This window comes from Ceratotherium simum, chromosome 17, assembly GCF_057802395.1.
Source record: "Ceratotherium simum simum isolate JZ-2026a chromosome 17, ASM5780239v1, whole genome shotgun sequence".
Lineage (NCBI taxonomy): Eukaryota > Metazoa > Chordata > Mammalia > Perissodactyla > Rhinocerotidae > Ceratotherium > Ceratotherium simum.
Genome location: NC_141916.1, coordinates 58,651,705 through 58,679,443, shown reverse-complemented (window position 1 = coordinate 58,679,443; position 27,739 = coordinate 58,651,705). Strand labels below are relative to the sequence as shown.

General features: G+C 40.4%; 2 protein-coding genes across 15 annotated transcripts in view; one reads left to right on the top strand and one right to left on the bottom strand.

The window, feature by feature from the left end:
- Positions 1-566: 566 nt before the first annotated feature.
- RAD52 (RAD52 DNA repair protein) lies at positions 567-24,934 on the top strand. 5 transcript variants are annotated; one of them, XM_087442941.1, is made up of 13 exons: positions 583-662; positions 1,867-1,993; positions 11,000-11,104; positions 12,231-12,332; positions 13,002-13,095; positions 13,277-13,344; positions 14,834-14,952; positions 15,856-15,931; positions 19,084-19,268; positions 19,446-19,591; positions 21,626-21,706; positions 22,678-22,893; positions 23,209-24,934. In XM_087442941.1, the coding sequence occupies exons 3-13, from the start codon at positions 11,018-11,020 to the stop codon at positions 23,268-23,270; spliced, it is 1,236 nt and encodes a 411-aa protein (XP_087299067.1). In that variant the 5' UTR covers positions 583-662; positions 1,867-1,993; positions 11,000-11,017; the 3' UTR covers positions 23,271-24,934. The 5 variants fall into 5 exon arrangements, with proteins under 5 accessions (XP_087299071.1, XP_087299067.1, XP_087299068.1 ...); XM_087442945.1 differs by lacking the exon at positions 1,867-1,993 and having other exon boundaries at positions 567-662; XM_087442942.1 differs by lacking the exon at positions 1,867-1,993 and having other exon boundaries at positions 583-658.
- WNK1 (WNK lysine deficient protein kinase 1) overlaps positions 24,511-27,739 on the bottom strand; it is a 167,252-nt gene continuing 164,023 nt past the window's right edge. For all 10 annotated transcript variants that reach the window (XM_087442939.1, XM_087442940.1, XM_087442931.1 and 7 more), the window contains one exon: positions 24,511-27,469. In XM_087442939.1, the coding sequence (XP_087299065.1) occupies positions 27,152-27,469 (318 nt within the window). In that variant the 3' untranslated portion in view covers positions 24,511-27,151. The remainder of the gene's footprint in view (positions 27,470-27,739) is intronic.

Below are 27,739 nucleotides of genomic sequence, written 5' to 3'. Positions count from 1 at the left end.
GTGCATTGGTGTATGCCCAGGATCCAAACCTGGGTCGCCAGCAGCAGAGCACGTGCACTTAGCCACTACGCCGCCACCGGGTTGGCCTCTGACAACCATTCTTAATAAGACTTAAAAGCATGGTTTTCCTTTCCTGCAATATCCCTAGTGTGCACCGATAATACCAGGAAGTTCTTCGCCCGCCCCATCACCGCACCCTGACTGGGACTGGGTTTGTGAGGTCCTGTGGGAAGGGGCGAGAGAAGTGGGCCCTAAGAGGCCTTAGATTAAGCCGCATGCACCGGGCGAGCTGGCCGGACCCGCCAAAGGGCAGCAGAGAGCTGGGCGGCCGCAGAACTGGAGGCAGGCGTCTGGGAGCCGCAGGCAGAGAGAGCGAGGCGGAGACAGCGGCTCCGAACGCAGCGGTCAGCATCGCGCTTCCAGCTTGCTTTACGGCTGTCGAAAGATTGCTTTGCGGCTCCTCTCCCCTTCCGACTTGAATTACCGCTCCCCCCTCCTGTTCTTCTCGCCCCACCCCCGGCTCCCTCTCGATTTGGACCTTCTTCCCAGGGTTCTCTTGTGCTTCTTTCCCAGTTTCCTCTGCGCGGCTGTGCCTAAACTCCATTCCCCTCGCATTTAGTCTAAGGGAGCTGCGTGCGTTCGCCGCGCGCTGCCCGAGGCGCGTAAGTGGGAAGGGAAAGCGGCCCCGCTGGGGTGGTCGGCGCTGGGGTTGTGGAGCGCGGGGCGGCTCGGATCCTGAGTCGGGCGCCGGGGGCGGCGGTTGAGCTCGCCTGCGGTGCCCCCAGAGTGGCCGTGAGACTGGAGGCCTGTGCTGACTAGTCCAGTGGGGGTTCAGGAGCAGGGCTTAACTGCGAGTGGGATTGGGAGGGGCGGGGTGCAGGGGACTTGCGCCGCCACACGGGGCGCACGCACCAGGACCCGCGACGGGGTGAGAGCGGCGTACCGTTGCTTGGGGCGGTTCCCTGCGCGGGCGCCAGACCTTTGCTTGCTGCTTGTTGACAGGCGTGGAGAGCGCTGAAGTTTGTGTCGGTAGCTGATCAGAGTTGGAAGAAGTGGCTGCGGTTGGGCAGGAATTACCCATTTAAAAGGAATTTGACACTCAATTTAGACGCGTATTCAGCCTTTCTAGATGTTTTCAAAAAAGTGGAGATACAGTTCATATACTATTAAATTCATACTTTTAAAAAAAATTTTCTCTTCTTTTTACTTTTTGTGAGGAAGATCAGCCCTGAGCTAACAACTGATGCCAATCCTCCTTTTTTTTTGGCTGAGGAAGCTTGGCCCTGAGCTAACATCCTGCCCATCATCCTCTACTTTATATGCGACACTGCTGCCACAACATGGTCTGACAAGCGGTGCCTCAGTGCGCACCGGGGATCTGAACCTGCGAACCCCAGGCCACCAGAGCAGAGCTCGCCCACTTAAGCGTTTGTGTGGTGGGGCCGGCCCCTAATTCATACTTTTAAAGTGAACAATTAGTGGTTTTTAGTATATTCACAAGGTTGTGCAACCATCACCATTGTCTAATTCCAGAACATTTTTGTCACCCCAAAAAGAAACCCCCAACTCATTAGCAGATACTTCTCGTTTCCCCCTAACCCCAGTCCCACTAATCTACTTTTTGTCTCTATGAATTTGCCACTTCTAGAAATTTCATATAAGTGGAATCATACAGTATTTGTCCTTTTGTGTCTGGCTTATTTCACTTAGCATAATGTTTTCAAGGTTCATCCATGTTGTAGCATGTGTCAGTACTTCACTCCTTTTTATAGCTGAATATTAATATTCCATTGTTGGGATATACCACATTGTGTTTCTCCGTTAATTGATGGGCATTTGGGTTGTTTCCCCTTTTTGACTTCCTAGACCCTTTTAAGGTGTCTACTCAGATGAATTGGATTACATCAAAATTTGAAACTTCTCATCAAAGACAACTCTAAGAAAATGAATAGGCAAGCACTGACACCTATCTGACAAAGGACTGATATCCAAGGTATGTAAAGAACCATTGGGTTCAAGGCCTGGGACTAATCCTCTGTGGCCTGCCCTACCCTCTGCACCTGTGGCTTCATCTTCAAGTCATTCTTCTTTTTTCATGAAGAGTAGCATGTGTTTACAGCTGGGTAGTTTTATCAGCCCATTTCCTGCCAACAGTGTATGAGAGTTCTAGTTGCTTCACATCCTTGCTAACTTTTGGTGTTGTCAGTCTTTATTTTTAGCCATTCCGCTGGATGTAAAGTGGTATGTTATTAGGTTTTAATTTTAGTCCTTGATTACTCATGATGTTGAGCACTTTTTCCTGTGCTTATTGATATTTTTGTATCTTCCTTTGTGAAGTGCCTGATCAAATCTTTTGCCCATTTTAAATTGGATTATTTGTCTTTTTATTATTGAGTTGTAGGGGTTCTTTATATATCCTTTTTATATTATGGATATCAGTCGTTTGTGGTTGCCTATTCATTTTCTTAGAGCTGTTTTTGATAAGCAAAGTTTTACATTTTGATGTTGTCATAGTTATCATTTTTTTCTGTTATAGTTATTGCTTTCAGAGTCCTGTCTAAGAAATCTTGGCCACCTCCAGTTTGTGAAAATATACTTCTGTATTTTCTTCTAGAAATTTTATAGTTTTAGCTTTTATGTTTAGGCCTGTGATCCAGCTCTAGTTTTTGTGAATGGTGTGAAAATTATTTTGTGAAAAATATTAAATTTTTTTCCCACATGGATATCCAGTTGTTCCATCATCATTTGTTGAGCGTGCCATTGTATTGCATTGATAACTTTATTGAAATTCAGATGTCTGTATAAATGGCAGTTGATTTCTGGACTCTCTCTTCTGTTCCACTGATCAATCCTTATGTCAGTAACACACTGTTTTAAATATTATAGCTTTATAGTAAGTCTTGGAGTCACATAGTGTAGGCCAACAACTTTGTGGTTATTTTTTAAATTTGATTTGGATAGTTTAGATCGTTTGCATTTTCCATATAAATATTAGAATCATCTTACCAGTTTCTACCAAAAAGTCTGGTAGGATTATGATTGGGATGGATTAACATCTTAATAGTATCCAGTCTTCAAATATATGAACATGTACATCTCCCTTTTTATTTAAATCTTCTTTAATTTCTTTTAGTACTGTTTTGCAATTTTCAGTGCAGGGGTCTTACACATCTTTTGCTAAATTTACTCCTCAGTATGTTTTTTTAAGTCTGGAAGATGGAGCCGTCATTTGCATTGTTACTCTGTATGTAACATGCCATTTTTCTCTGACTGCTTTCAAGATTTTCTCTTTATTTTGGGTTTTTAGCAGTTTGCCTATGGTGTGTCTAGGTGTGATTTTCTACGTATATCTCCTGCTTTGAGGTTTGCTGAGCTTCTTAAATCTGTAAATTATGCCTGTCACCCAATTTGTGAAATTTTGAGCCATTATTTTTTTAAATATTTTTTTCCCATTCTCTAACCCCTTCTTTTGGAACTTTAATTATATGTGTGTTAGCCATTTTGATATTATCCCACAGGACCCTGAGGCTCTTTCATTATTTTCAATCTTTTTTTTTTTCTCTTCTTTAAATTGTATAATTTCTGTTGAATATCTTAAGTTCACAGACTTTTTTTTATCTCTAATTTTGCGTTTTGTGAACAGAATTGACAGTTGGGATGATTTACAAGATTCTTTGTTCAAGAGTAGGTCCTATTTTGTAAGTGTAGTGAGTATGGTTTCTTAGAAGGCTTTTTAGGAGAGATGGTTGTCTGTCCCTTGACTTTTAAATTTTCTCTTATTTTATAGGATCCTAAATTTCCCCTCTTTTGCCCTTTACAGAACAGTTTCAGAGGGCATCTGTCATTCTTTATCACCCTCTTCTCCCCGGAAACATTGACTTTCCAAGACTCCTTCATTGAGTTCTGCATACACGTGTCTCTTTCTTTTTCCTACGCTGCTCTGATCTACCAGAACTCTTTGTCGGTATCTTCATACTTAGTGTGCGGTTTCTCTTTCCAGGAGTGATTTTGGTTCTACCTTAGGCTCTCCATCCTCCTCTTCTCTCTTCTATGCATTTCCCTTCCCATCTGGGTCTCACCTTGCTCTCCTTAAAGAGTTGGAATGAGAGTTTGAGAAATAATCTCCAGCAGAAATTGATATTTATTTTTCCAACTTCCAGGCAATTTGAAGCTTGTAGTATTTTCAGTCTTCTAATTATGTTAGAAGATATGAGATATTTGTGGTTTTATTTGTTCCTCTTGTTGGTCTGTATAGTTTTTGGAGGATGTGTTGGGATATTTGGATTTATGTACCTGCCATAACCTTGGCTATCAGGAAATCTTTCCTAACATTTTATTTTGAAAAATTTGAAGCCTTCAGAAAAGTTATATGATGAACGTCTGCACATCCTTCGCCTAGATTTATGAATTTGTTATTTTGCTTTATTTCTTTCTCTCCCTCTCTTTACACACACACTTTATTGGTTGAATGATTTGAGGAAGTTGCAGAAAACATGACAGTTTACTCTAATACTTCATCGTATGTCTCCTATTAAGATCATTTTCCTGTATAACCATAATATGATTATCACACTCAGTAAGTTTAACGACAATACAATACCATCATCTAATATGCTCTCCATCGTCAGATTTCCTCACTGTCCCAAGAATGTCCTTTATTCCTTTATTTTTCTGATCTAAAATCCTATCAGGGATCACCCAGTGCATTTTAGTTGTCATGTCTTTTTAGTTTTCTTTAACCTAGAAGAGTTCACTAGCCTTTTTGTTTTGCTTTGTTTTGTTTGAGATATTTACATTTTTGAAGGATCCAGGCCTTGTAGATTTGAACTTGTCTGATTATTTCCTCATGATTAGAGTTATGCTTAGATTGGTGGAAATGCTACCTAAGTGGTGTTGTGACCTTCTCTATACATCCATCAGGAAGCACTTGATGTGACTATTATTGGTGACATTAAGTCTGATTACCTGATTAAGGTGGTTATCTGCCAGATTTCTCCACTGTAAAGGTATCTTTTGCCCCCCCTCCCTTTTTCCTCCAAGTGCAAGTGGTTTGTTTGGGAGATGACCCCAGGACATACTGGTAGAGGAGAGGGGAAATGAGAAGGGAAAGACAAGGCAGTCAACAAAGGGTGCATTGTCCAGCTGGTTACCACTGGTGGGCAAGCAAACCTAATTTCACTGGGGAACTCTGGAGCCAATGCAGAGCTCACAGCTCAGTGTTATCTCACAGAGGGGTAAGAAATCTGGATCTTTAAACACCAACTCCCGCCAGTTAGTGTTTGAGGGCTGCTCCAGGGGCATGTGTTCTCTGGCACTTCCAGCTTAAATGGGCCCTGAATGCCAAAGAAAGCCCTCAGGTAAGGAGTTGCACATGTTGGCATTTGGGAATTAGGCCAGGGTGCACTATTGTGGTAAGAACTGAAGGAATAATTAGCAGAGCATCAATAGTGCCTGCTGTACCTGGGTACCCCAGAACCTAGAGCTTGAGGCAAAAGCTTATGTGCTATTTTTTTTTAGGAAGTGCAATTCCAGGAAGCAGAAGTGAGGGAAAAGGGGATTGAGGACAGATGGATGACTAAGTCAGTTCCAGGGTACATTTTCTATCTGGCCACCCCTTGGCAACAAGTACAACTTAATTGCTTGATCTCCTAAAGCTGTCTCCTAGGAAGATGTTTAAAGTACTGCATCCCAGGACAATCCACCCAAAGGAAGGAAGGAGAATTTACCCCTCAGCTGTGTATCTCGTTGGTAAAGGCTGCCCCATGGTACATTAACTCCCCAAAACTTCCAGGTTGTGCATGTGTGGGCATCAGGTGGGTCCCATAGGTTCTCACACCTCAAAAGCAAGAGGGAATCAAAGGGTGGGAGGTGAGAGGTACCCAGCATGAGCAGGAAGTAAGGGACCATAGTGTTGTGCCTGTGTGCAGTTGGTTAGAACCCATGCATATTTGGTCCAGCTAATGGCAGCCAGGGTGGAAAAAGTGGGCAAGGGCCTCAGAGACAGGCAAGGCCAAGAAGATTTGAGGTGCTGCATGAGATACGCCTGATACATTCGGCTTCTACTTTTGTTTAACAAATATGCACATATATTCACACACATACAACACTCATATGCAAACAATCACATGTGAAAAAAGACAACAGCTATCTCTTGCTGGTGAGGATCTAGCCAAATTTTACTCCCTTATTTTTTGATGTATGTTTAAAGCTTTCTACAGACAAAGATATTTTAATTTTATAGGGGAAAATAGTTGTGGACAGTTTTAGAAAGGAAGGCAGAGCAGTAAACATTTTTTTCAAACTAGACACTAGCAAAAAAAGGAATGATTCCGTGTTTTATTTTATGGGCAGAAATAAAAGTTTGAGTCTTTTAAGATATTGTTTAGAAAAGTAGCAACAAGTTGCTTTTTAAATGTGAGAAGTGTTACTCTTGCCATATAAAATTAGTTTCTAAAGAATTAAAAAATATACTTTGTTTATATATCTTGTATTATGTATTTAATTCATTCATTCACTCATCTATTCATTCATTTACTTACTCACCAACATTTCCCTTTCTGACCCCCTTCTATGAGCAAGGTACTGTGCTAGTCACTAGAGGTGCCAAGAAGAATCAGGAAGAATCTCCCACCTTCTAGAGGCTCATATTGGAGTGGGGGAAAATGGACGTGCCAGAGACAGAACTCAGCAAATATTCAGATACTGTCTTACGTTTCCTAGCCTCCATTGCAATTAAGTTGGGGCCATGTGACAAGTTCTGTCCAGTGGACTGTGACCAGAAGTGATGCATATCAATCACTTCTGGCTTAAGGTAGCTATGAGCTGCTGTGATTCCTCCAACTGTGTCTACCCCTGCAGCGATGACCTTGGAGGTCACATGTGCTAGATGACACAGCTACAAGATGGACAAGGCCACCTGACTGCATTAGATCGTGCATGAATGAGATATAAACTTTTATTGTGTTGAGCTATTCCCCCTCTTTTTTTTTATTATTGTGGTAAAATATACATAACATAAAATTTTATCATTTTAACTTTTTAAGCATGCAATTCAAGTGGCATTAAGTACAGTCACAACGTATACCTCTTTTTTTTTCTTGTAAAATTTTTGTTGTACATTATTGTTTGTCAGTCACCATATAAGTGCATCCCTCCACCCCTTGTGCCCACCCCCACCTGCCTAGCCCCTGGTAACCACCAAACAGTTCTATCTGTCCGTGAGTTGGTTTATCTTCCACATATAAGTGAAATCATGCACTGTTTGTCTTTCTCTTTCTGGCTTATTTTGCTTAACATAATACCCTCCAGGTCCTTCCATGTTGTACCCCTTTGTTTTTAATGAATAACCAGACGGGTGCTCATTTGAGACTTTGTGAATATCCTGTTTCCCAACAACTTTTTAGTCTCCAATGATAATTCTTCCTGGATGCTATTATCCCTCCTTTTAATATGATAAATTTATGAGGTCGATCTTGTTGATACAGTCATGTGTTGCATAACAACATTTCGGTTAACATTGGACCACATATATGATGGTGGTCCCATAGGATTAGTACCACACAGCCTAGGTGTGTAGTATGGTATACCATCAAGGTTTGTGTAGGTACTGTAGGGGAGGAAGACATTTTCCTCTACCTTTCTAGGTTCTTCTGGCTGGTCTAAGAATTAAATTGATAGCAGACCTTAACGAGAAAAACAAACAAAAGTTTAGTAACATGTATATGTGGGAGATCAAAATTTGGCCACGCTGAAATATATCTCTTTACCTTGATTGTTTTCTCTGAAGGACATTTGACCTCCCCCACTAACTGCCTAAAGAACTTGACATGGTGGCTCCTTCCTGGAACAGATCTTCTATCATGATGGCTGTAAAGATAATGTAAAATAGATGTTACAATGGGAGGGGCACCAAGCCCCTTTTATCAAAAACTCTGTCTCTCCCTGACCACGTTATCTATAGATGACCCCAAAAAGAATTGTCCTCCTGCCCTCTGAAGTCCCAGGCCACTACCCACCCCCAACACGCTCCTCGCCTTTAGCTGCAATACTTAAGCAAGCAGCTTAGACAGAGGGACGAGTTGCTCATTTCTGAGTTTCTCCCATGTATACATGTTATTAAACTTGGTATTATTTTCTCCTGCTAATCTGTCTTGTTAATTATTTGGCCAGCCATAAGAACCTTAAGGAAAAGGGCAGAGGGAGATTCTCCCTCTTCCCCCGACATATAAATGGGAGAAACCCAGGAAAACCTAGTAACTTGTCAAAATGGCCGAAGCTCTTACCTCAAATACCTCACCTCAAAGAAGATGTTGGGGGTGGGGCGAGTCAGGGCCTTCAAAGGGAAGAAAGGCAATTCACAACTAGGTGAAAAAAAGCAAACAGTTGGGAAAGCAAGTGTTTGGCCACACAGAAACTGAAGAACATAGTGGGGAGCCCAACAAACAGGCTTTTCTAGGTTCCTCCTTGTCTACACCTAGTTCATGTGATGCTAAGGTGATAGCTCGTTTCCTGAGACAGGTTTTTTTATCTGAGTTCTTTTAGGCAGTTAAGGGGGAGGTAACAAGTAAACCGGGTCTTTTGTTTCTTAAAAATCATCAGCCTAAAATAATCCTCATGTGAAAGAGACATATTTTGGGGTGGCAAATTTTGTTCCCCTTCAGTATACTCTATGATGTTTGCACAACAACGAAATCACCTAAGGATGCATTTCTCAGAACAGATCCCCGTTGTTAAGTGACGCATGACTGTATTCCCTTTTAAAGATGAGGAAATTGGGGCAGAGAGGTTAAGAAATTGGCCAATTTAAGTAATTTACCTAGTGGAACTGGATATTGAGCCACATCTGACTCTAATGTTCAAAGCATGCTTTATAGCAGAGTTGGCACACTATGGCCTGTGGGCCAAATCTGCCCCTCTTTATTGGGACACAGCCATGCCCGTTCATTTACATATTGTCTGTGGTTGCTTTCATGCTAAAGTGCCAAAGTTGAGAGGTTGTGACAGAGACCATATAGCCTGCAAAACCTAAAATGTTTACTATCTGGCCCTTTACAGAAAAAGTTTGCTGACCCCTTTTTTATAGAGTAGGTGTTTAAATTTTTTATTTTTATTTTTATTAAAATAACACATGGACATATTGGAAAATGAAATAGTGCTAAGAGTTTTATTTTGGAAAAGGAGATCCCTGTTGCGCTACAATCCCCCCCAGCACCACTCCTCAGAGACAGATGTGTTTCATTGTTTCAACTATCTCTTCTGGCATTCACAGTTACATTCTAAATATCCTTATTCTACTATTTCTGGATTTAACAATTTTAGACACTAATTGTTTTCTAACCTAGTTTAGGCCACTATCCTACTTTTTAGTGCTAGATTATGAATAAATTTATCATTTTTACCTGAAATGTAATGTTTTATGGTCATTTAAATAGTTTTATGCATTTTCATCATAATGTACATAAGAAAATTGACCTAAATTTAGCAATAACTAACATTTATTTAGTCCTTCATATGTGCCAGGCATTATTCTAATGCAGTTTTCATGCAGTATCACATTTCATCATTACAGAACCCCTAGGGAATGTAGAGACTGTACTGTTGCAATACTGTGGTCTTCCTGGATGTTAGGGGTCTTCTGTATCGCCTTCTCTTGCTTTTAATTGTTGCATGTCTGTTAGTCTTCTCCCACCAGCTAGCTTGTTAGCTCCTGGGAAGCAGTTCAGTGACTGTGGCTTCTATGTCTTTTTTGACCCCACTGAGGCCAGGCTTATGTTGCTCATATAGTAGATAGTAGTAAGTGGATTGTTTTCTCTCCCTTAGAGTGTTTTTGCAATTTTGAGTTTTTCAATTATAAACATTATAATACATAATTGTAATTCATTCTTAGTGTAAAAATCACCTTTAATAGCACCACCACTCTAGCAAAAATTTTAGTAGGAAGGAAACGTCATTTAGAGAGATTATGTGATTGTTTTACCTTGGTCAGGCACCTAGCAGGTGATAGAGCCAGAAATCGACATTTAGAACTTGAGCCCTTAAACATTATATTGTAACGGCCATGTGGAGAATCATACTACTTGACATTCATAGATTTGTGATTCTACTATTAGCAAATAATTTGAAGATTTATACCATCTAAGTTTGCTGAGGCACAATTTTAAATGTTTGATTTGAGACAGGTGTAGGTAGGGGTTGTCAGGTAGTGGGTCAGCCAGTTGCAGATGCTTTTTCTGAGGGTAATTCTTATTTTCTAATGGACTGGACATTTGCATGGTCTCAGTCTAGTGCACTGGCTCTCAAACTTGAGCTTGTGTCAGAATCAGCTGGTGGGCTTGGTAAAGCACTAATTCCTGGACCTCACCTCTACTTTCTGATTCAGTAGGTCTGGGGTAGGGCCTGAGAATTTGCATTTCCAACAAGTTCCCAGATGATGCTCGTGCTGCAGGGGACCAAACTGTTGCAATACTGTGGTCTTCCTGGATGTTAGGGGTCTTCTGTATCGCCTTCTCTTGCTTTTAATTGTTGCATGTCTGTTAGTCTTCTCCCACCAGCTAGCTTGTTAGCTCCTGGGAAGCAGTTCAGTGACTGTGGCTTCTATGTCTTTTTTGACCCCACTGAGGCCAGGCTTATGTTGCTCATATAGTAGATAGTAGTAAGTGGATTGTTTTCTCTCCCTTAGAGTGTTTTTGCAATTTTGAGTTTTTCAATTATAAACATTATAATACATAATTGTAATTCATTCTTAGTGTAAAAATCACCTTTAATAGCACCACCACTCTAGCAAAAATTTTAGTAGGAAGGTAGAAGCAAACTCTAAAGGATTTTCGGTGGCTTCTTAGACTATAGTGAAGCACTGAGGAACTTAGTCCTTGATTGGGGCAGTGTTTAGAAGTATATAAATATAGTAACTTGTAGATACTTTATCTGGTTTTTAGTAGAGGCTCCTGCCTTTTACCTTTAGCATTCTTTGAGATCTTTTTTTAATCTTCTGTTTATATAGAGGTCAACCAGAATCAACATGTCTGGGACTGAGGAAGCAATTCTTGGAGGCCGTGACAGCCATCCTTCTTCTGCTGGTGGCAACCCTGTATTATGCTTTGGTCAGGTAACTGGCTTTTTCATACCTGGAAAGAAAGGTTAGGTGAAAAAGGTGTGAGGAAGCAATTTGTAGAGCACTGTCATATTTATGTGTGCTCTTTATTGTTATTAGTTTTTTCCTTTAGATGCATTATTATTTGGGAGTCTTTAATGAACTCTGAGGGCATTTTGAAACTTTAGCATCAAAAGACTAACAGTACTGGGGATTACATTTACATTGACATTTTATTTATTTTTTGGATAGATTACATATTCATATGATATAACATTCAAATTAGACAAAGACCCTGTGTGAAAAATCTCACTATTTCCCTATCACTGCTGTCCACATCTCACCCAGTTCTCTTTTTTGGAGGCATCCAACATTTCTGGTGTCCTATTTCTTTGTGGATATATGTTATGGATATAAAAGAGATTCTTGCTTTGTCCACCCAAATTCTATCTTTGTCTTTACCAGAGATCTGTTTGTGAGTATTTATTTTACTTAAATAGGGCAAGGGGAAAACTACCCAGGGGACAAAAATCAAAACAAGTAGTCATGTGTTTATTAGTGTGTAGGATGGGAAATGGCCGGTTAGAGGAGCGTATAAAACTTTGGAGGCGACAAATGGGAGCAAGACTTCCTGTCATGGCTTCTCTCCCCCACACCCTTGCCTGTATAAACGTTATATCCAGACTTGGAGGCGGGAAGTCTTAGCTTCCCAATTCTGGCTTGAGAAAGTTTTATAAGGATGGTAGTAACACCTAAGGCAGTGGTTCTCCAAGTGTGGTTCAGTGACCCCTGGGGGGTCCACAAGACCTTTTCAGAGTCCCTGAGGTCAAAATGATTTTCATAATAATACTAAAATACTATTTGCCTTTTCCACTCTCCTTGTCTCATGAGTGGACAGTGGAGTTTTCCAGAGACTACATAGCATGTGATGATATCATTTCTCTGATGGCTAGTAGAATTGTGCCTTAAAAGTTTCTCAGTTTTAGTTCCTAATATTGCTAGGTGGAATCCACCTAAGCAAAAGCTCTTAGGGTCCTCAGTATTTTTTTGTGTAAAGGGGTTTGGACACCAAAAGGTTGGAGACTTGCTGATGTAAGGAATGGTGGAAATGTCAGTTTAATTTTCCCTTTCTGGATTTTAGTACCAATACACAGCAGAAGAGTACCAGGCCATCCAGAATGCTCTGAGGCAGAGGCTGGGCCCAGAATATATAAGTAGCCGCATGGCCGGAGGAGGCCAAAAGGTAGGAGAGTTTATATGCCTTAAGAGTGGGTGCCTATATAGCTGACCGCCCAGATGATCTTGCCAACTCCCTCTCTGGGTCCTTATGGATTCAGAAGGTCTCTTGTTGGGGACTGGCCTGATGGCATAGTGGTTAAGTTCACGTGTTCTGCTTCGGCGGCCCCAGGTTCGCTGGTTCGGATCCTGGTTGTGGACCTACTCACTGCTCATCAAGCCATGCTGAGGCGGCGTCCCACATAGAAGTGCTACAGTTCTACAACTATGATGCACAACTGTGTACTGGGGCTTTGGGGAGAAAAAAGAAAAAGAGGAAGATCGTCAACAGATGTTAGTGCAGGGTCAGTCTTCCTCAAAAAAAAAAAGAAGGTCTCTTGTTCACTGTTACTAGATGTTTCCTAGTGTCTTTGGGAGGGGTGGGTTCCAGCCGTCCTTGTCATCTGAAGTGACCCAAGCATTGTCTTGAGACTACCTCCCTCAAGACAGAACATTAGTTCTAACTGGCTCCTTCTGGAAGATCTTTGAAATAAGTTCACTGAGAATTTCCCTGTAATGTTTAAGGTTAGTTTTGCCAAAACAGCTGGTAAGGAATAAATTAAGTAAATTTTGATCCACATTTAAGTATGGCAAGGAATTTTAACAAGCTTTTTTTTTTCTTTAATTTTTGTTCTAGGTGTGTTACATTGAAGGTCACAGGGTAATTAATCTGGCGAATGAGATGTTTGGTTACAATGGCTGGGCACACTCGATCACACAGCAGAATGTGGGTGAGTGTGCTTCCTGGCAGTTGACTTCTTCGTCTCCCTTACTTTGGCATTGTCTGATTTCTGACAAGAGCACTTTGTGGGTGAGGATGCAGGGTAGGTGTAATTGGTTGCCAGCAGGAGGAATATGGGTGAGGTACAGGGATCAGCGTCCTCTTCAACTGGTTCTCTTTCCCACTCCTAGATTTTGTTGACCTTAACAATGGCAAGTTCTACGTGGGAGTCTGTGCATTTGTGCGAGTCCAGCTGAAGGTGAGGGTGGTGGAGCAGACCTGCTGCCTGCAAGGATCGGGGGTGGGAAGAGAGAAGGAGCAGGTGGGGAAGTCTCTGGACCGTGGCACAGCCGAGCTAGAGAGCTAGATCCCAGCGCTGTGTCTCAGCCAGTGTTCCTTTGATGGTGGTATTCAAACATCTTACTCATGTGCCCCCTACAAGAATTTCGAAAAGCTGTTCTCTTGCACATTTTAAGTTGACCCCTAAAAGTTTTCACCATAAATATAAATAGTTGCAAGGGTGTATTTTTTGGCATATGGTAAAATTTGACATTCTATAATAAATCTGTTACATCTTTTTAAAATGTACCAATGGATTCTGTGTACCATAAAGGATTAAATACTGTCATCCATTTAAAAAAATACATGAGCAAGCTATTCCTTAATCATCAGAAATTTTATGTTGTTCTTTAACTCATATTTCCATTCCATTTCCCCATTGGCTTTTATGCTAATATATATTTATGATTGAAAATCTTTTATTAGTAACCTTATGTTTGTCTGCCTCTGTGTGTGTGTATATACGTGCGTATAAAAATAATTTTTGGCGGTAAATTTCCGGTGACCTTAAGGCTCTAAATATTAGACAGTTTCTTCTGGATTGAGTTACTATTATAGGTATTATTAACACACAATTGATCAGTCAATTGTGTTTATGTTGAAGAGATAACATACCGCATCAAAATTTTTGTACTTAATAAAAATAAAATTTTATGGAAAATGCATTGCTTAATGAGGTGAATGAAACTGTTTTTTTTCTTTTTAGTTAGTTTATATATCCATAGTTTCATATTACTTATTCCTAGACTAAACACTCAGCATTATTTCTATTCTGATTTCTTATTTTTATAAATAATACTGAAAAACCCCTTTCACATAAATGAACTGGGAATGGAAGGGGTTTTGTTATAGTGTCATTCATTTCTTTGAATACTTTCTGAGTTACATTTCAAAAATCACAGAGTGCTATCTTCAAAAATTATATTCAATTCTTTATCAGCTAACAACTTGATCAGGTCCACCTTCACTTTTGGTGAAAGCCAAGAAATGGATACCACCTGACTCGCAAAAGGATTTGCTGTCCAACCATTAGAGTCTGTTAAATACAATATTTCAAATTTTCCTTTTGTTTGGTGTACCAGAGGTTTTTATATATACCTTCGGGTAATGCACCTTAGTAAGATTTGGTGTGGGTTAGATATGTGCCTTTTTTATGTAAAAGAGAAGGTGGGAAAGGAGAATTGCCTGGGCACTTTGACCACAAGCACATTTCCAGGCAGATCAGGTCTAGGAAATAGTACTGGAACTTGATTCTTTTATAGCTCTCTGTGCCCGTGTGCCCTTTGGCAAGTCCCCTGGGTTCTTTATGCCCAGTCTGAACACTGCTGCCTGAGGAAAAGAAGAGCTGTGGAGCCAGGGACAGGACTGCAGCTTTTCATGTAGATTTTGCACTCTTCTTCTACCCCCAGGATGGGTCATATCACGAAGATGTGGGCTATGGTGTTAGTGAGGGCCTCAAGTCCAAAGCCTTGTCTTTGGAGAAGGCAAGGAAGGAGGCAGTGACAGATGGGCTGAAACGAGCACTGAGGTAAGCAAAAAGGGTTGGATTCCAACTTGCTTCATTTCAGCTCTTGTTTCAGAGGCGTTTTCTTTCTTTTTTTTTGAAAAGATAATACATTCACATGGTTCAAAAAGTCTCACTCCCACCCTTATCCCTGTCTGCCCTGTTTTTCCACTCTCTTTTGTGTTTTCCCAGGTCTTCTTTATGCCTGCGTCTCCACTTTTTTGGGAATATGTGGTAGAATACTATATTTTGCATTCTGCCCTCCTCTACTCAGTAATGTATCTTAGAGACCTTTCCACATGAGTACACTGACAGCTTCCTCATTTTCTTGAAGATACCTAAACAGTTCTTCATTATGTACACATAACATAGTTAACTTAGTTACATAGAGCAGGGTTTTTAACCTTTTTTTTGGGTCAGGGATGCCTTTGAGAATTGAAATGAATTGAATCACCAGAAAAAAACATGTATAAACATGTACAAAAAATTTGCAATACCATAACCTGTGGGGAGTCTGTATATGACAAGTAAAGAACTTTACGAGAATTGTGCCCATAAGTGTTTGTAGCTCACTATTATTGGGGAATTGGAACAGTCCTCAGAGAAAATCTCTGCTCTGGAATTTTCTCTTCATGTCAGGAGGTAGCCACTGGGTTTTTTTGTAATGGTTTCTTAGTCTTTTCCTACTCATTGCCTCTTCTGGAGGGCAGGGATTTGTGACTGTTATGCTCACTGCTATATTCGCAGAACCTAATACAGGGCAGGAACAGGGCAGATGCTCAGTAAACATTTTTGAATGCATGTTAGTGTCCATTTCCTCTGCTGTAGTTGAGAAGCAACTTGCACAAAGGTTGTAACTCTGGTCTCTGATATTTACATGTAATAATTGTCAACCCTGTTTAACTTTTTTTTTTTTCTTACCCTTAGAAGTTTTGGGAATGCACTTGGAAATTGTATTCTGGATAAAGACTATCTGAGGTCACTAAAAAAGCTTCCTTGCCAGGTATGTTAGAAATGGATGAATGGAATGCATTGCAGTAAAGATAGAACTAATTCCCGTGTGTCATAGGTTGAATATTTAAGGATGGAGAGAGAAGTGAAGACTCAGCTATTTAGAGGGTCTAGAATGTATATGTCAGACTTCTTTGAATATTAGAGCTAGCAGGAACCAGTCACCTTATTTTACAGATGAAGAATTTGAAGCCTATAGAATTGATGTTAACTTGTCTCTTACATAGAGAGAACTCTGGTTGGGAATGGTCTGTGAAACCTCAAAAGGAGCACATAGCCCTCTGCAGCACCACTGTCATTTCCTAGAAACAGTCAGAATCTCACCTGTTCAGCCTTCTTGCTTTTCCTTAGCTCTGGTGTCTTTAAGGTGTAGATGTCCCTTGTTTCTACCAATGCCTATCACACTATCTGAGTGTTTGCTTTTGGAGAATGGGGTCTGAAGTTTAGCATCCCCAGAGTCACACTTGACCTGGGCTGAGTCCGGCTTTAGAGTGTTCCTTTTGCCTGGTGGAGTGTGGCTGCTTTCTCTGTGGCATTCTCCAACGTCCCTGCAGTGCTGCCAGCCATTAGGATTGCTGCTATCAGGGCGATCCTATGCAATTCTATAGTATCAGGGCAATCCTATACAATCCTACGCTATCAGGGCAATCCTATACAATCCTACGCTATCAGGGCAATCCTGTACAATCCTACGCTATCAGGGCAATCCTGTACAATCCTACGCTATCAGGGCAATCCTGTACAATCCTACGCTATCAGGGCAATCCTGTACAATCCTACGCTATCAGGGCAATCCTGTACAATCCTACGCTATCAGGGCAATCCTGTACAATCCTACGCTATCAGGGCAATCCTATACCAGGGCAGCATTCCCTATCTTGTGCTTGAGGGATTCTTTTTCTTGTGGAGCCCCTAATAGAGATGTGTGTCAATTGGCATCTGTCAAAACTCCATTTCTTTCCTTTTTTAAAATCCTTTTTATATATAAATATTATTGGACTCAGTTTGCTAATATTTTGTTAAGGATTTTTGCATCTATGTTTACAAGGCATATTAGTTGTAGTTTTCTTTTCTCATTTTTATTGTGGTAAAAAACACACAACATAAAATTTACCATTTTAACCATTTTTAAGTGTACAGGTTAGTAGTGAAACAGATCTCCAGAACTTTTTTATCTTGTAATACTGAACTCTATACCATAAAACAACTCCCCTTTTCTCCTCTCTTCCAGCCACTGGTAACCACCATTCTACTGTTGCATGAATTTGACTACTTTAGATACCTCATATAAGGGGAATCATACAGTTATTGTCTTTTTGTGACTGGCTTATTTCAGTTAGCATAGTATCATCAAGTTTCATCTACATTGTAGCATGTGTCAAAATTTCCTTCCTTTTTAAGGCTGAATAATATTCTATTGTATATATATACACTACATTTTCTTTATCCATTCATCCATCGATGGGCATTTGGGTTGCTTCCATCTCTTGGCTGTTGTGAATAGTGCTATTATGAACATGAGTGTGCAAATACCTCTTCAAGACCCTGCTTTCAATTATTTTGGATATATATCCAGAAGTGGGGTTGCTGGATTATATGGTAGTTATATTTTTTATTTTTTGAGGAACTTCCATACTGTTTTCTATAATGGCTGTACCATTTTGCACTTCAACCAACAGTGCACAAGAGTTCCGATTTCTCCACATCCTTGCCAACAATTGTTATTTTCTATTTTTTTGATAGTAGCAATCCTAATGTGTGTCAGGTGATATCTTATTGTGGTTTTTATTTGCATTTCTCTGATGATTAGTGATGCTAAGCATCTTTTCATATGCTTCTTGGCCATTTGTATATCATCTTTGGAGAAATGTCTCTTCAAGGCCTTTGCCCCTTTTTCGGCTGGGCTATTTGATTTTTTATTGTTGAGTTGTAGGAGTTCATTTGTCTTGGGAATTATTGGGTCAGGTCAGAGGATAAGCATATGCTTAGTTTTTGTAGATTCTTCCAGTTTTCCAGTATGGTTGTACTAATTCACACTCCCATATAGCAGTATATGAGAGTTCCAATTGTTCCATATTCTTGACAGTACTTAGTAGTTTCAGTCTTTTTAATTTTTTCAAAACTCATTTTTTTCCCGATGTTGCTCCCTTCTCCCTACAGCCCCTGGCAACCACCATTCTACTTTCTGTCTCTTTGATTTTGACCACTCTAAGTCCCTTATATTAATGGAATCATACGTATCTGTTCCTTTGTGATTGTCCTATTTCACTTAGCATAATGTCCTCAGGCTTCATCTATGTTGCAGCATAAGCTCATCTCTTTTGAATTTACTTCTTAATGTAGATAAATTTCACAGTATAGTTTTCATTTTTGGGTTATCTTTATCAAAATATAGTCATCTCAATCTTTCATATTTAATTATTCTATCAGTATCAATATTATGAATTGAGAGAGAAGTTTTCCCAAGTGAAAAACCTCTGGTTTCTGTAGTGCTCATGGCCGCCTAGAAGTAAAACAAGTTGGTATACGCCATGAAGTACATGATCATTCCTTCTCACATTTGGTGAGAGGCATGAAGGACCCCAAGTTGGGAGATTCCCTGCAGCCTTGGCCGGCAGCCTATATGAGTGCTTTCCAAGTTTTCTTCTTCTTGTCATTTGAAGGACACTTAATTGCACCACAGCATACCTGAGGCTTCTTCAGTGATGAGTGTTGTGTCTGCAGGGGAAGTCCTGGCAGAAAGGGCAGAGAAGGTGTAGGCCTCCACAAAGACTCTGTGACCATTTCCATAGAAGAGAGAGAAAAAGTAGACAGCTCCAGTTGCCAAGGAACGATTCAAATTAGATTTGACATACCATTTGCCCTAAATCAAAACTAAAGTTAAGATTCCTTTTTATCAGAACTTCATTAATACAGAGTGGTATAAAGTAGAAAATGAAATTGTTTTACTCCTTCTCATGTAATTAAAAATATTACTTGAAGTCGTGGATCCTTTGTCTCTGCTTTTCAGGACCTGCTAGGAATGACAGAGGATTGTCAAATGCCATTTTTCAGGAATCTGGATCTTTAAGGCAGGGAAAAGAAAGGAAGGGGAAGAGCAGTTGGAGGAAGTTATTTCCCACTCCCTCTTTCTTCCCTCATTAGTTGCCTCTTGAAGTGGATTTAACTAAAGCAAAGAGACAAGATTTTGAACCATCTGTGGAACAAGCAAGATACAGCAGCTGCCGACAGAACATGGCTCTGGGACTCCCAAAACCACAGGAGGTGACCTCCCCTTGCAGAGCAAGCCACTCAGATGATCCCCAGGGGGATAAGGACAGCAGATCCCGGTATGGGCCTAAGTTCCCCCCCTTTCCTCTTCTGCTCCTTCTCATGTGGTCTAAGTTACCTCCATTTCTACCTTCAGAGCCATCAAGTTGTTTTATATGCTCCCTCAGGAACCATATATTGTTATTTACTCAGTTAATTCAGGAACTCACTCCCACCTTGTTGCTCTTCTGATGCAGAAGCCTGCCCTCCTCTGCTATGGAGAGTGATGCCACATACCAACGGAAGCTCCGGCAAAAACAGTTGCAGCAGCAGTTCCGGGAGCAAATGGAGAAACAGCAGCAAGTTCAACCATCTGCTCCATCAGTTGAAAAGAAGAATCAGGGTGTGCGAGAAGTGTGGGAGCAGAGGCCCTGGGGAGGTGTACTGTGAAAGAGGAAGTCTAGTCAACAGAGTAACCTGGTCATTTGTCAGTTAGGTCCAAACCAGAACTCAATAGGACTTCTCTCAAGTTACACACAGGATAGATGAGTCTAAGAAATTAAGATAACGAAATCCTGCTATGCATTTCCCCATTTCTAAAGACATTGATCTTTTGTAGGGGGAAGGAAATAGGCCTTGACATAATCTGGAACCAGAAATTTCAGGGTACAGAATTTTTTTTGCTTCAGTTACTTTTGCTGTCTCTGCATTAGAAAGCCTTTCTGAGCTATCCTTGAATATGATGCAAAATTGGGTTTGAAGATAATGGGGGCTCTTGGCAATTATTTATCCATGAACTTGAGTTTACAGGCATACCTTGGAGATATTGTGGGTTTGGTTCTAGACTACCGCAATAAGGTGAATATTGCAATAAAGCTAGTCACACGAATTTTTTGGTTTCCCAATGCATATAAAAGTTATGTTTACACTATACTGTCATCTGTTAAGTGTGCAATATTATTATGTCTAAAAAACAATGTACATACCTTAATTAAAAAATACTTTTATTGCTAAAAAATGCTAACCATCATCTGAACCTTCAGCAAGTCGTAATATTTTTGCTTGTGGAGGGTCTTGTAAAAAAATGTAATATTTGCAAAGCACGATCAAGTGAAGCACAATAAAATGAGGTATACGTATTTCAGAGTCCAGATTCAGTGGGAGTAGTAGATACAGATTTTTTTTGGAGTCTTTCCCAGAGAGTAGAAACAAAGACAGGGCTTATCCCAGACCAACTGGACTTTTGCCCAGCTTCTCCCTAAGAATTATGAAGATTCATAGATGACTTGCTTCACGTTTAGTTCACTAATATTCCCTCAGTTTCACTTTGTGTGAAACTAATGTAGGAAAAAAACCCCAAAACAACTTCCTGTGCTGGGGATGTTCTTAATAAGAATTATTCTAGATCTTGAGCTTCCAAACCATTGCAGAAGCTCCTGGGGTTGAGGGGTAGAGAGTGTCCTCCAGGACTTTTCCCTACCCCTAATCAGACAACCAGTCAGTTTATATTGGTTTTACACTAGTCCCCCCTTATCCGCAGGGGGTATATTCCAAGACCCCCAATGCATGCCTGAAACCGTGGATAGTACCGAACCCTATATATACTATGTTTTTTCCTATAAATACATACCTATGATAAAGTTTAATTTATAAATTAGCCACAGTAAGAGATTAACATTAATAATAAAATAGAACAATTATAACAATATATTGTAATAAAAGCTGTGAATGTGGTCTCTCTCTCTCACAATATCTTCTTGTACTGTGCTCACCCTTTTTGTGAGGATGTGAGATGATACTCAGCCTCTGTGATGAGATGAAGTGAGGGGAATGACGTAGGCATTGTGGCATAGCATTAGGTTACTGCTGACTGGGCGATACATCGGAAGGAAGATCACGAAGCCGTGATGATGATGGTTGCGGATCCAACGAGAGACTCACATCCCAGGAGGGATGGAGCCAGTGTGAGATTTCATCACACTACTCAGAACGGCATGCAATTTAAAACTTATGAATTATTAATTTCTGGAATTTCCCATTTAATGTTTCAGACTGTGGTTGACCATGGGTAACTAAAACTGTAGATAAGTGGGAACTACTGTACATACTGCATTTTTGCTTAAGATTTTGTTTGAACAAGGGTTATAGCTTTAGAAAGTAAAAACTGGACCACGTGGCTTCTAATAACCCTTCTATTTTTGCTGCTAAAGGAGAAATAAACTTTTGTTTTTTTTCGCGATTTGGTGAAAAGAAAAGAGTATTTTTAACTTCATATATAGAGCTGTAGGTAGGACTGGGACTCAGGAATCTTGAGTTCTACTACTGGCTGTGCTATGAACCAGTGTAACTAGGCAGCTTTGGACTTCTGAGGCTGTTCCCTCTGACAATTTAGTTACGTGATTCTATGATTTTGTCCTTTCTCTTGTGTAAACTGCAGCAGTGCTGCCGATGCCTCCTTTGAAGCACAGCACTCCCATAACTACTGTTTCAGAACCACTCACTGAGGACTTCCTTGCAGGTCAGTAGGGCTAAAGGCATGACTGAAGTATTAGTACCTATGAAATGCTTGGATGCTGCCGTGCTGTATACTTTTGGTGGTCACAAATACATTTTATTTTATTTGTTTATTTAATTTATTTTTGAGGAAGATTAGCCCTGAGCTAACATTTGATGCCAAGCCTCCTTTTTTTTTTTTTTACTGAGGAAGCCTGGCCCTGGGCTAACATCCATGACCATCTGCCTCTACTTTATATGGGACGCCACCACAGCATGGCTTGACAAGCGGTGCATCGTTGTGTGCCTGGGATCCGAACCTGCAAACCCCGGGCTGCTGCAGTGGAGCGCGTGCACTTAACCGCTACGCCACTGGGCTGGTCCCACGAATACATTTTTTTTTTGGTGAGGAAGATCAGCCCTGAGCTGACATCCATGCCAATCCTCCTCTTTTAGCTGAGGAAGACCGGCTCTGAGCCAACATCATCATCATCTATTGCCAATCTTCCTCCATTTTTTCCCTTTTTCTCCCCAAAGCCCCAGTAGATAGTTGTATGTTGTAGTTGCACATCCTGCCAGCTGCTGCATGTGGGACGCAGCCTCAGCATGGGTTGGTGCATGCCCGGGATCTGAACCTGGGCCGCCAGCAGCGGAGTGCGTGCACGCAACTGCCAAGCCACAGGGCTGGCCCCCCACAAACACATTTTAAGAGAGGCATAAAAATCCTCATTTCTATCTGTCACAGTTTTAGAAAAAGGGAAGGCGGACCTGAAATGGATTGATGGCAGTTCTGACTGATAGCACATATTCAGTGCCTCTCTTGTCCTAACCTAAGAGGATCTTCAGTGTACTGTTAGGGGTAGGGGAAAGAGAAATTCCAAAAACGATCATAGGGCACTCATGATGTGAAATTTCTTGTGACCTGGTTTTCCAGTGCTTTATGTGAGAATACTTCTTTGTTGATGCTACATGTTCCTGTGATCTCTGTCCTGGCAGACCATCTTGAAATGTGGGATATGGCTCCAGATGCAGGGGACAGTGTTGTCAAGCCCTTGTCTAGACCAGAACCACCCCAGACCCCTGCCACACCAGTCCTGAAGAATCAGATGGTGACTTGGAACACGACCCCACAAAGCCTCTGCCACCAGAATCCACAAGCAAAATCTGGACCCTGGCACCTCCAAACTCACAATGTTAACCAACACATAACAGGTGGCAAAGTGTTTTAAGAACAAAAATTGAAGGGGGAACCTGGGTTTAATTCTATGAATTTTAAAGGAAGAATGACATTTCATTTTACAAAGTTGGGTAGAATCATGCCAGAGGAATATCAGTGTAAGCAAATGGAAGATAACTGGTTATTACTGCACTTGGTCTAGTTACAGAGGGATCTGTCCTCCTTGTAACAATTGTCATTCTTGGGCTTTTAGTTTAGGTTAACTAATACAATTCAAAAATTATTAGCTGTCGGTTTATTCCTTATTTTAAAATCATGGCAGCTATATTGAAACTTTTTTCTTTCCATAGGAAACTGTGATTCCTATAGGAAGAACCAGGACATGAAGAAAAGGAAATTGGATCCATCTTAACTGAGGCTCAGGTCCCATCATTGGACTCTGTCACAAAGGGACTTTCGAAAACTACTTTTTGGTCGTGAAGTTGTTCATCATTCCTAGGGAATGAGCTTTATTTCCAAGGATTTACCTTGCTTCATTCTGAACTTTACCAGAGGATTTGACCATTGGGACCTACTGCAGATAACGCTGAGCAGTGGGAAAACAAACACTTTAAAAAAGCTTGTCATACACTGCAGTGGGGAGGATCCATGGAGATTAAATACCTTTTCTTTGGCTCTTGAGGCTCTTCACTATTTATTCCTAAACTACTATGTTAATAAAGATAGAAATTTTAGAAATCACCAGTGGCTACCTGCCCTCAAGCAATATAAGCCATACTACTAAGCACCAACCTGAACAACTGCCCACATTAAATTATTAAGAGTCATCTCTGCCTTCTTTCATTTTCGGGCTCCATGTTTTTAATGTTGCTCACGTGAGTACTGTGTATCATGCTAAGAACAAAGGCTATAGTAGTGTTTTACTATTTTGCTATCAGTCCAAGCTACAATCTTCATCTGTGATTATCTGTCATTTATAGGTTTGTCACTATCCTGCATTTTTTCCTAATCAAGGAAATAAATGCTCTAAGACCAAAGAAAAGGCATTTTAAGAAAACAAAATAAACTCGTTACTTTGTTACAAAATAGAAAATGTAAGTAGCTTTTTATATTTCCTCATTTCAGATGTGAGATATAACCCACCTTAACACAAACTGTTTTTTCATTGTGTTCAGACGTTTCATAATTCTTTCTCCCAAATAATGAGTTTATAATTTTACTTTTTAAGGTGCATTTTGGGCCGTGCCTTTTATCTAATCTTGAAGCAGTGGTTTTTATTGTTTTTTGGATCACAGACCCATTTGTGGGAAGCTGTGAACCTGAGGTAAGAACTGTGATTAAAGTACAGGAAGGCAGTCAACCATTCTGTTCCTTTGGAAGATGAAGCGGCAGTAGCTTACCCTGATCTCCCTTTTACCTTACCTGTTGTTGCATAGATTTGGTCATATATTCATCTTTTGATTTTGATATCCTTACTGCTTTCTTCAGAAAAAATATCATCTTCCTTGTCTGCAGCATAATCTTAGTTCAGGTCAGAACTGCCACTAAAAATAGTTCCTGGAGTTAGGAATCCAGTTATAAACTGCAAACAACTCAAAACCGATCTAATGAGATCATGAAAAAGGAATTTGCTAGAAATGAAACCCCACAGCTCAACAAAAGCAAGTTTGGTTTATTTGAATGGTTTCATTAAATAAGTCTACAAAGGTAACAAACTGAAGCACAAGCGCAATCTTACAAGAAGCGCAACACCCAGAGTTAGTGCAAAATGTACAATTCACGGCTGCTGAGAAACCCCCAAGGTCTGAATTCAGTTTATTTGTTTTTTTAAACAGTGTACATTGTTAAATAATGTAAGGAAAACATTTATAATTCAGAAAGTTTTTATAATGTGGGAAAAGATACTCAAAGTGTACTATTAACAGAAAAATAATTTAAACAGTTCAGTAGCACTAGTTCATTCCTCTAGGCTTCAGTTATTTCATCCACAGGAGGGAAAAAAAAATCGACAGTAAATAAAGCCAGTTCTTTCTGTGTGTGAGTGAAGAATGTCAAAATTAAACCAAAATAAAACAATACGTGCTGCATTTGGTTCCCTCGTTCCTCTGGTAGAAAATATTGTTTCATTCGTCTCAGGTGGTCCATTTCTCATTCACTTGACACCTTCTTTGTTCTATTCTTCCTCTTATCTCCCCAAGAATTATAAGCAAAGAATAAATAAGTAAACAATTTTGAAGCAGAGCTTGGAACCCCTGCCCTTTTCATTTCTACCTTCTTAAAACCTTCAGCTGTCATTGGCATCTTGGGGGTGTAGCCTAACTTAATAAAGAAAACAGGACCCGTGAAGGAATGACAGGATAGGACAGCCAACCAGGCTCTTCCTATTGTGGTGATTCCTGGGATGTGCCGTTGAGGTGGGTAAGAGGTTGGAAATGTGTCCATTTCCCAACTCAAGAGTCAAGAGAAGAAGCACCCAAAAAATTAAGAGTCCTAGCTTCCTTCCCCATCTTCAGAGATAACTGAGATCCTAAACATAGCCAATTAGGAGAGTATTTCCTGAAAGCTCAGAAAATAATAGAAGTGCCAACGAGGTCTCACAACTAAATAATACTGGTTGGTTGCAGTTATTAAGGGGAATATTTGTTTATATGAAAATGTGAGAATATCAGTTGCAATTCTAGAAATAAAGGTGGCATAATAGATTATGATCCTGCAACCATTTGGACATTAAACAGGAAATAAGTAGGAATAAGCATTCTTTCCTACAAAGCCTAATTCAGGTGTGGGTCCACTTTTTCCACAAAATATTGTACCCCAAGCTGAGAAATGCATGGTACATTTGCAACAAGAGGAAAGCAATCCAAACAGTTTTTCTTAGAGCAACTTTCTCCATCTATGACTTTTCCCAATCACGTTTCTCAACTTAAAATAGCCCCCAACCCCCTTCCCTTTATATTCAGCCATTTCTTCTAGCTCTTGTCTGTTCAAGCCCAGCTCAAATAAGTAAGGCTTATGGCAGCCACTGGCCAGGCATCACATATCTTCAAAACAAGTTTGTTCTCCCACTCTTTAGTCTTTCTTTTTCTCTTACTTATCACACACTACCCTTAATCTTTTAAATTGCCCAATTTTGTTACAACATCCTGCCTCACTGTTCCTGAAACAGAACTTTCTGCTTTCAATCACTGATGTCAACTTAACTTCTCACTCTGCTCATCTTACACCTGCTCTAGACAAAATTGTTGAATGACTTAAGAAAAAATACTCTTTCGATTTCCCTTTGGCATAATCTACTGCTGGGGTCACATGGACCTTGGATTTCCTTCCACATGCCCTTTGCTGATCTGGGGTCTGATGAGAAGTTGATGCTAATGGCAGAAGCAATAGAAGTCCAAGGCACTAAAATATCCAGCAAGCAATACTGGCAGAACAGAAGTATTCAAGTACAGTAATTTATACAATTTTACATTCACATTTATTTATCTAATACAATGGAAATACAAAGGAAAAAGTTAAAGTGTCTCAATAAGTAAAGGACAGAGCTAGCTTTTTTTCAACTTTTTAAACCTTTCATATTTTACTCTTAAAACTACTGTTGTCCAACAACATTTATATATCACAGTGTTTCCACATCAAAACTGATGGCAAAGTTACATGTCCGCAGGGAACTTAAGTTTTTTTCCTAATTGCTAATGCTGCAGTCAAAGCTGCTAATATCATTTGCTTAAAGCACTAATGACCTATCATAAGAAAGGGTTGAAACCTCAGTCCCCTGGTGTTTTTCAATGGGTTCTAAAGAGAAAAAAAAAAGAGAAAGAAAGAAAAAAAAAAGGAAGTGTAGGGAGAGAGCCCAATAGTTTTTTGTCTTGTGGTTTAGATTCTTGACAGAATAAGGGATTTGCAGTGGGTACCAAAATTAAGAGCTCTACCCACTTGAAAATACAGATGGGGTTTGGTTTTCCATTGAGCTCTCGAGTAGCTTTCTGATAAACACAATTCTCTTTCCTAGCCCTCACTGTTATGTATAGATCAACAGGAAAGCATAGTTGGAAGCTGCCCCATCACAAGAAACCTGCTCTTTCCTTCCCACTCCAATAAATGGTGAAGGTAGAGGGAGATTCTCCATTCTGAGGGCTCTAAGCGGTATTAAAAACATTCCTTTCTGGCAAGAAATTACCAGATAAATGCAGCACTAGTAGTTAGTATATAGGCTACTCTTTCCAATCCCCCCTCCCACCCACACTCAGCAGTCCATCTCCTGCCCCCAAATCTACTCAGTTAATGTCTCTAGGTCTAAGTGGTCCGCAGGTTGGAACCTGGGGGGTTGCTGATGGATTTCTGCAAATTGCTGATGTTGAAATTCTGTAAGGAGGCAGTTCCCACAGGTTGGAACTGGCCAAGTGGCTGTGGTGCTGGGCCACCCGTCCCACTCCACTGAGTGCCAAAGGGGGGAGCTGGAAAACCGTACTGCTGCGGAGGGCACATAGACTTGGTGAAGTGACCTAGAGAGGTAGCTGATGCCGCAGAGATGGGGGCAGAGCCACCCAAGTTTGAGGTCATGGAGACGCACAGCTGACCAGGTGCGGAGAACTTCCTTGCCATTCCAGGGCCCTGAAAACAAATGACTATGTGTAAAGTTTGGTATAACACCCATGGGTGTGAAATGGGTGGTACTAAAATATAATTCTAGAACTGGGACTGTTTTACTCTTTTACAGAGTATAGCAAAACAAAAACCAAAACAAAACCCTCATAATTATTGGCTCTTTACACTTAGCAAATAGGGGTGATAATAACTATTCTGATTGGAAGTGGGCAGTGTCATGTGTATGTGTGTGTATGTGCATGCAGTTCAGGGTGCTGAAGGAAAAGAGAAAAAAAA

Coding starts and splice junctions, on each gene's coding strand:
- RAD52 (XM_087442945.1), top strand. CDS start 11,018: ATGTCTGGGACTGAGGAAGCAATTCTTGGAGGCCGTGACAGCCATCCT. Junction 13,096..13,276: donor GATCACACAGCAGAATGTGG/GTGAGTGTGCTT, acceptor TCCCACTCCTAG/ATTTTGTTGACCTTAACAAT. Junction 19,269..19,445: donor GATAAGGACAGCAGATCCCG/GTATGGGCCTAA, acceptor CTTCTGATGCAG/AAGCCTGCCCTCCTCTGCTA.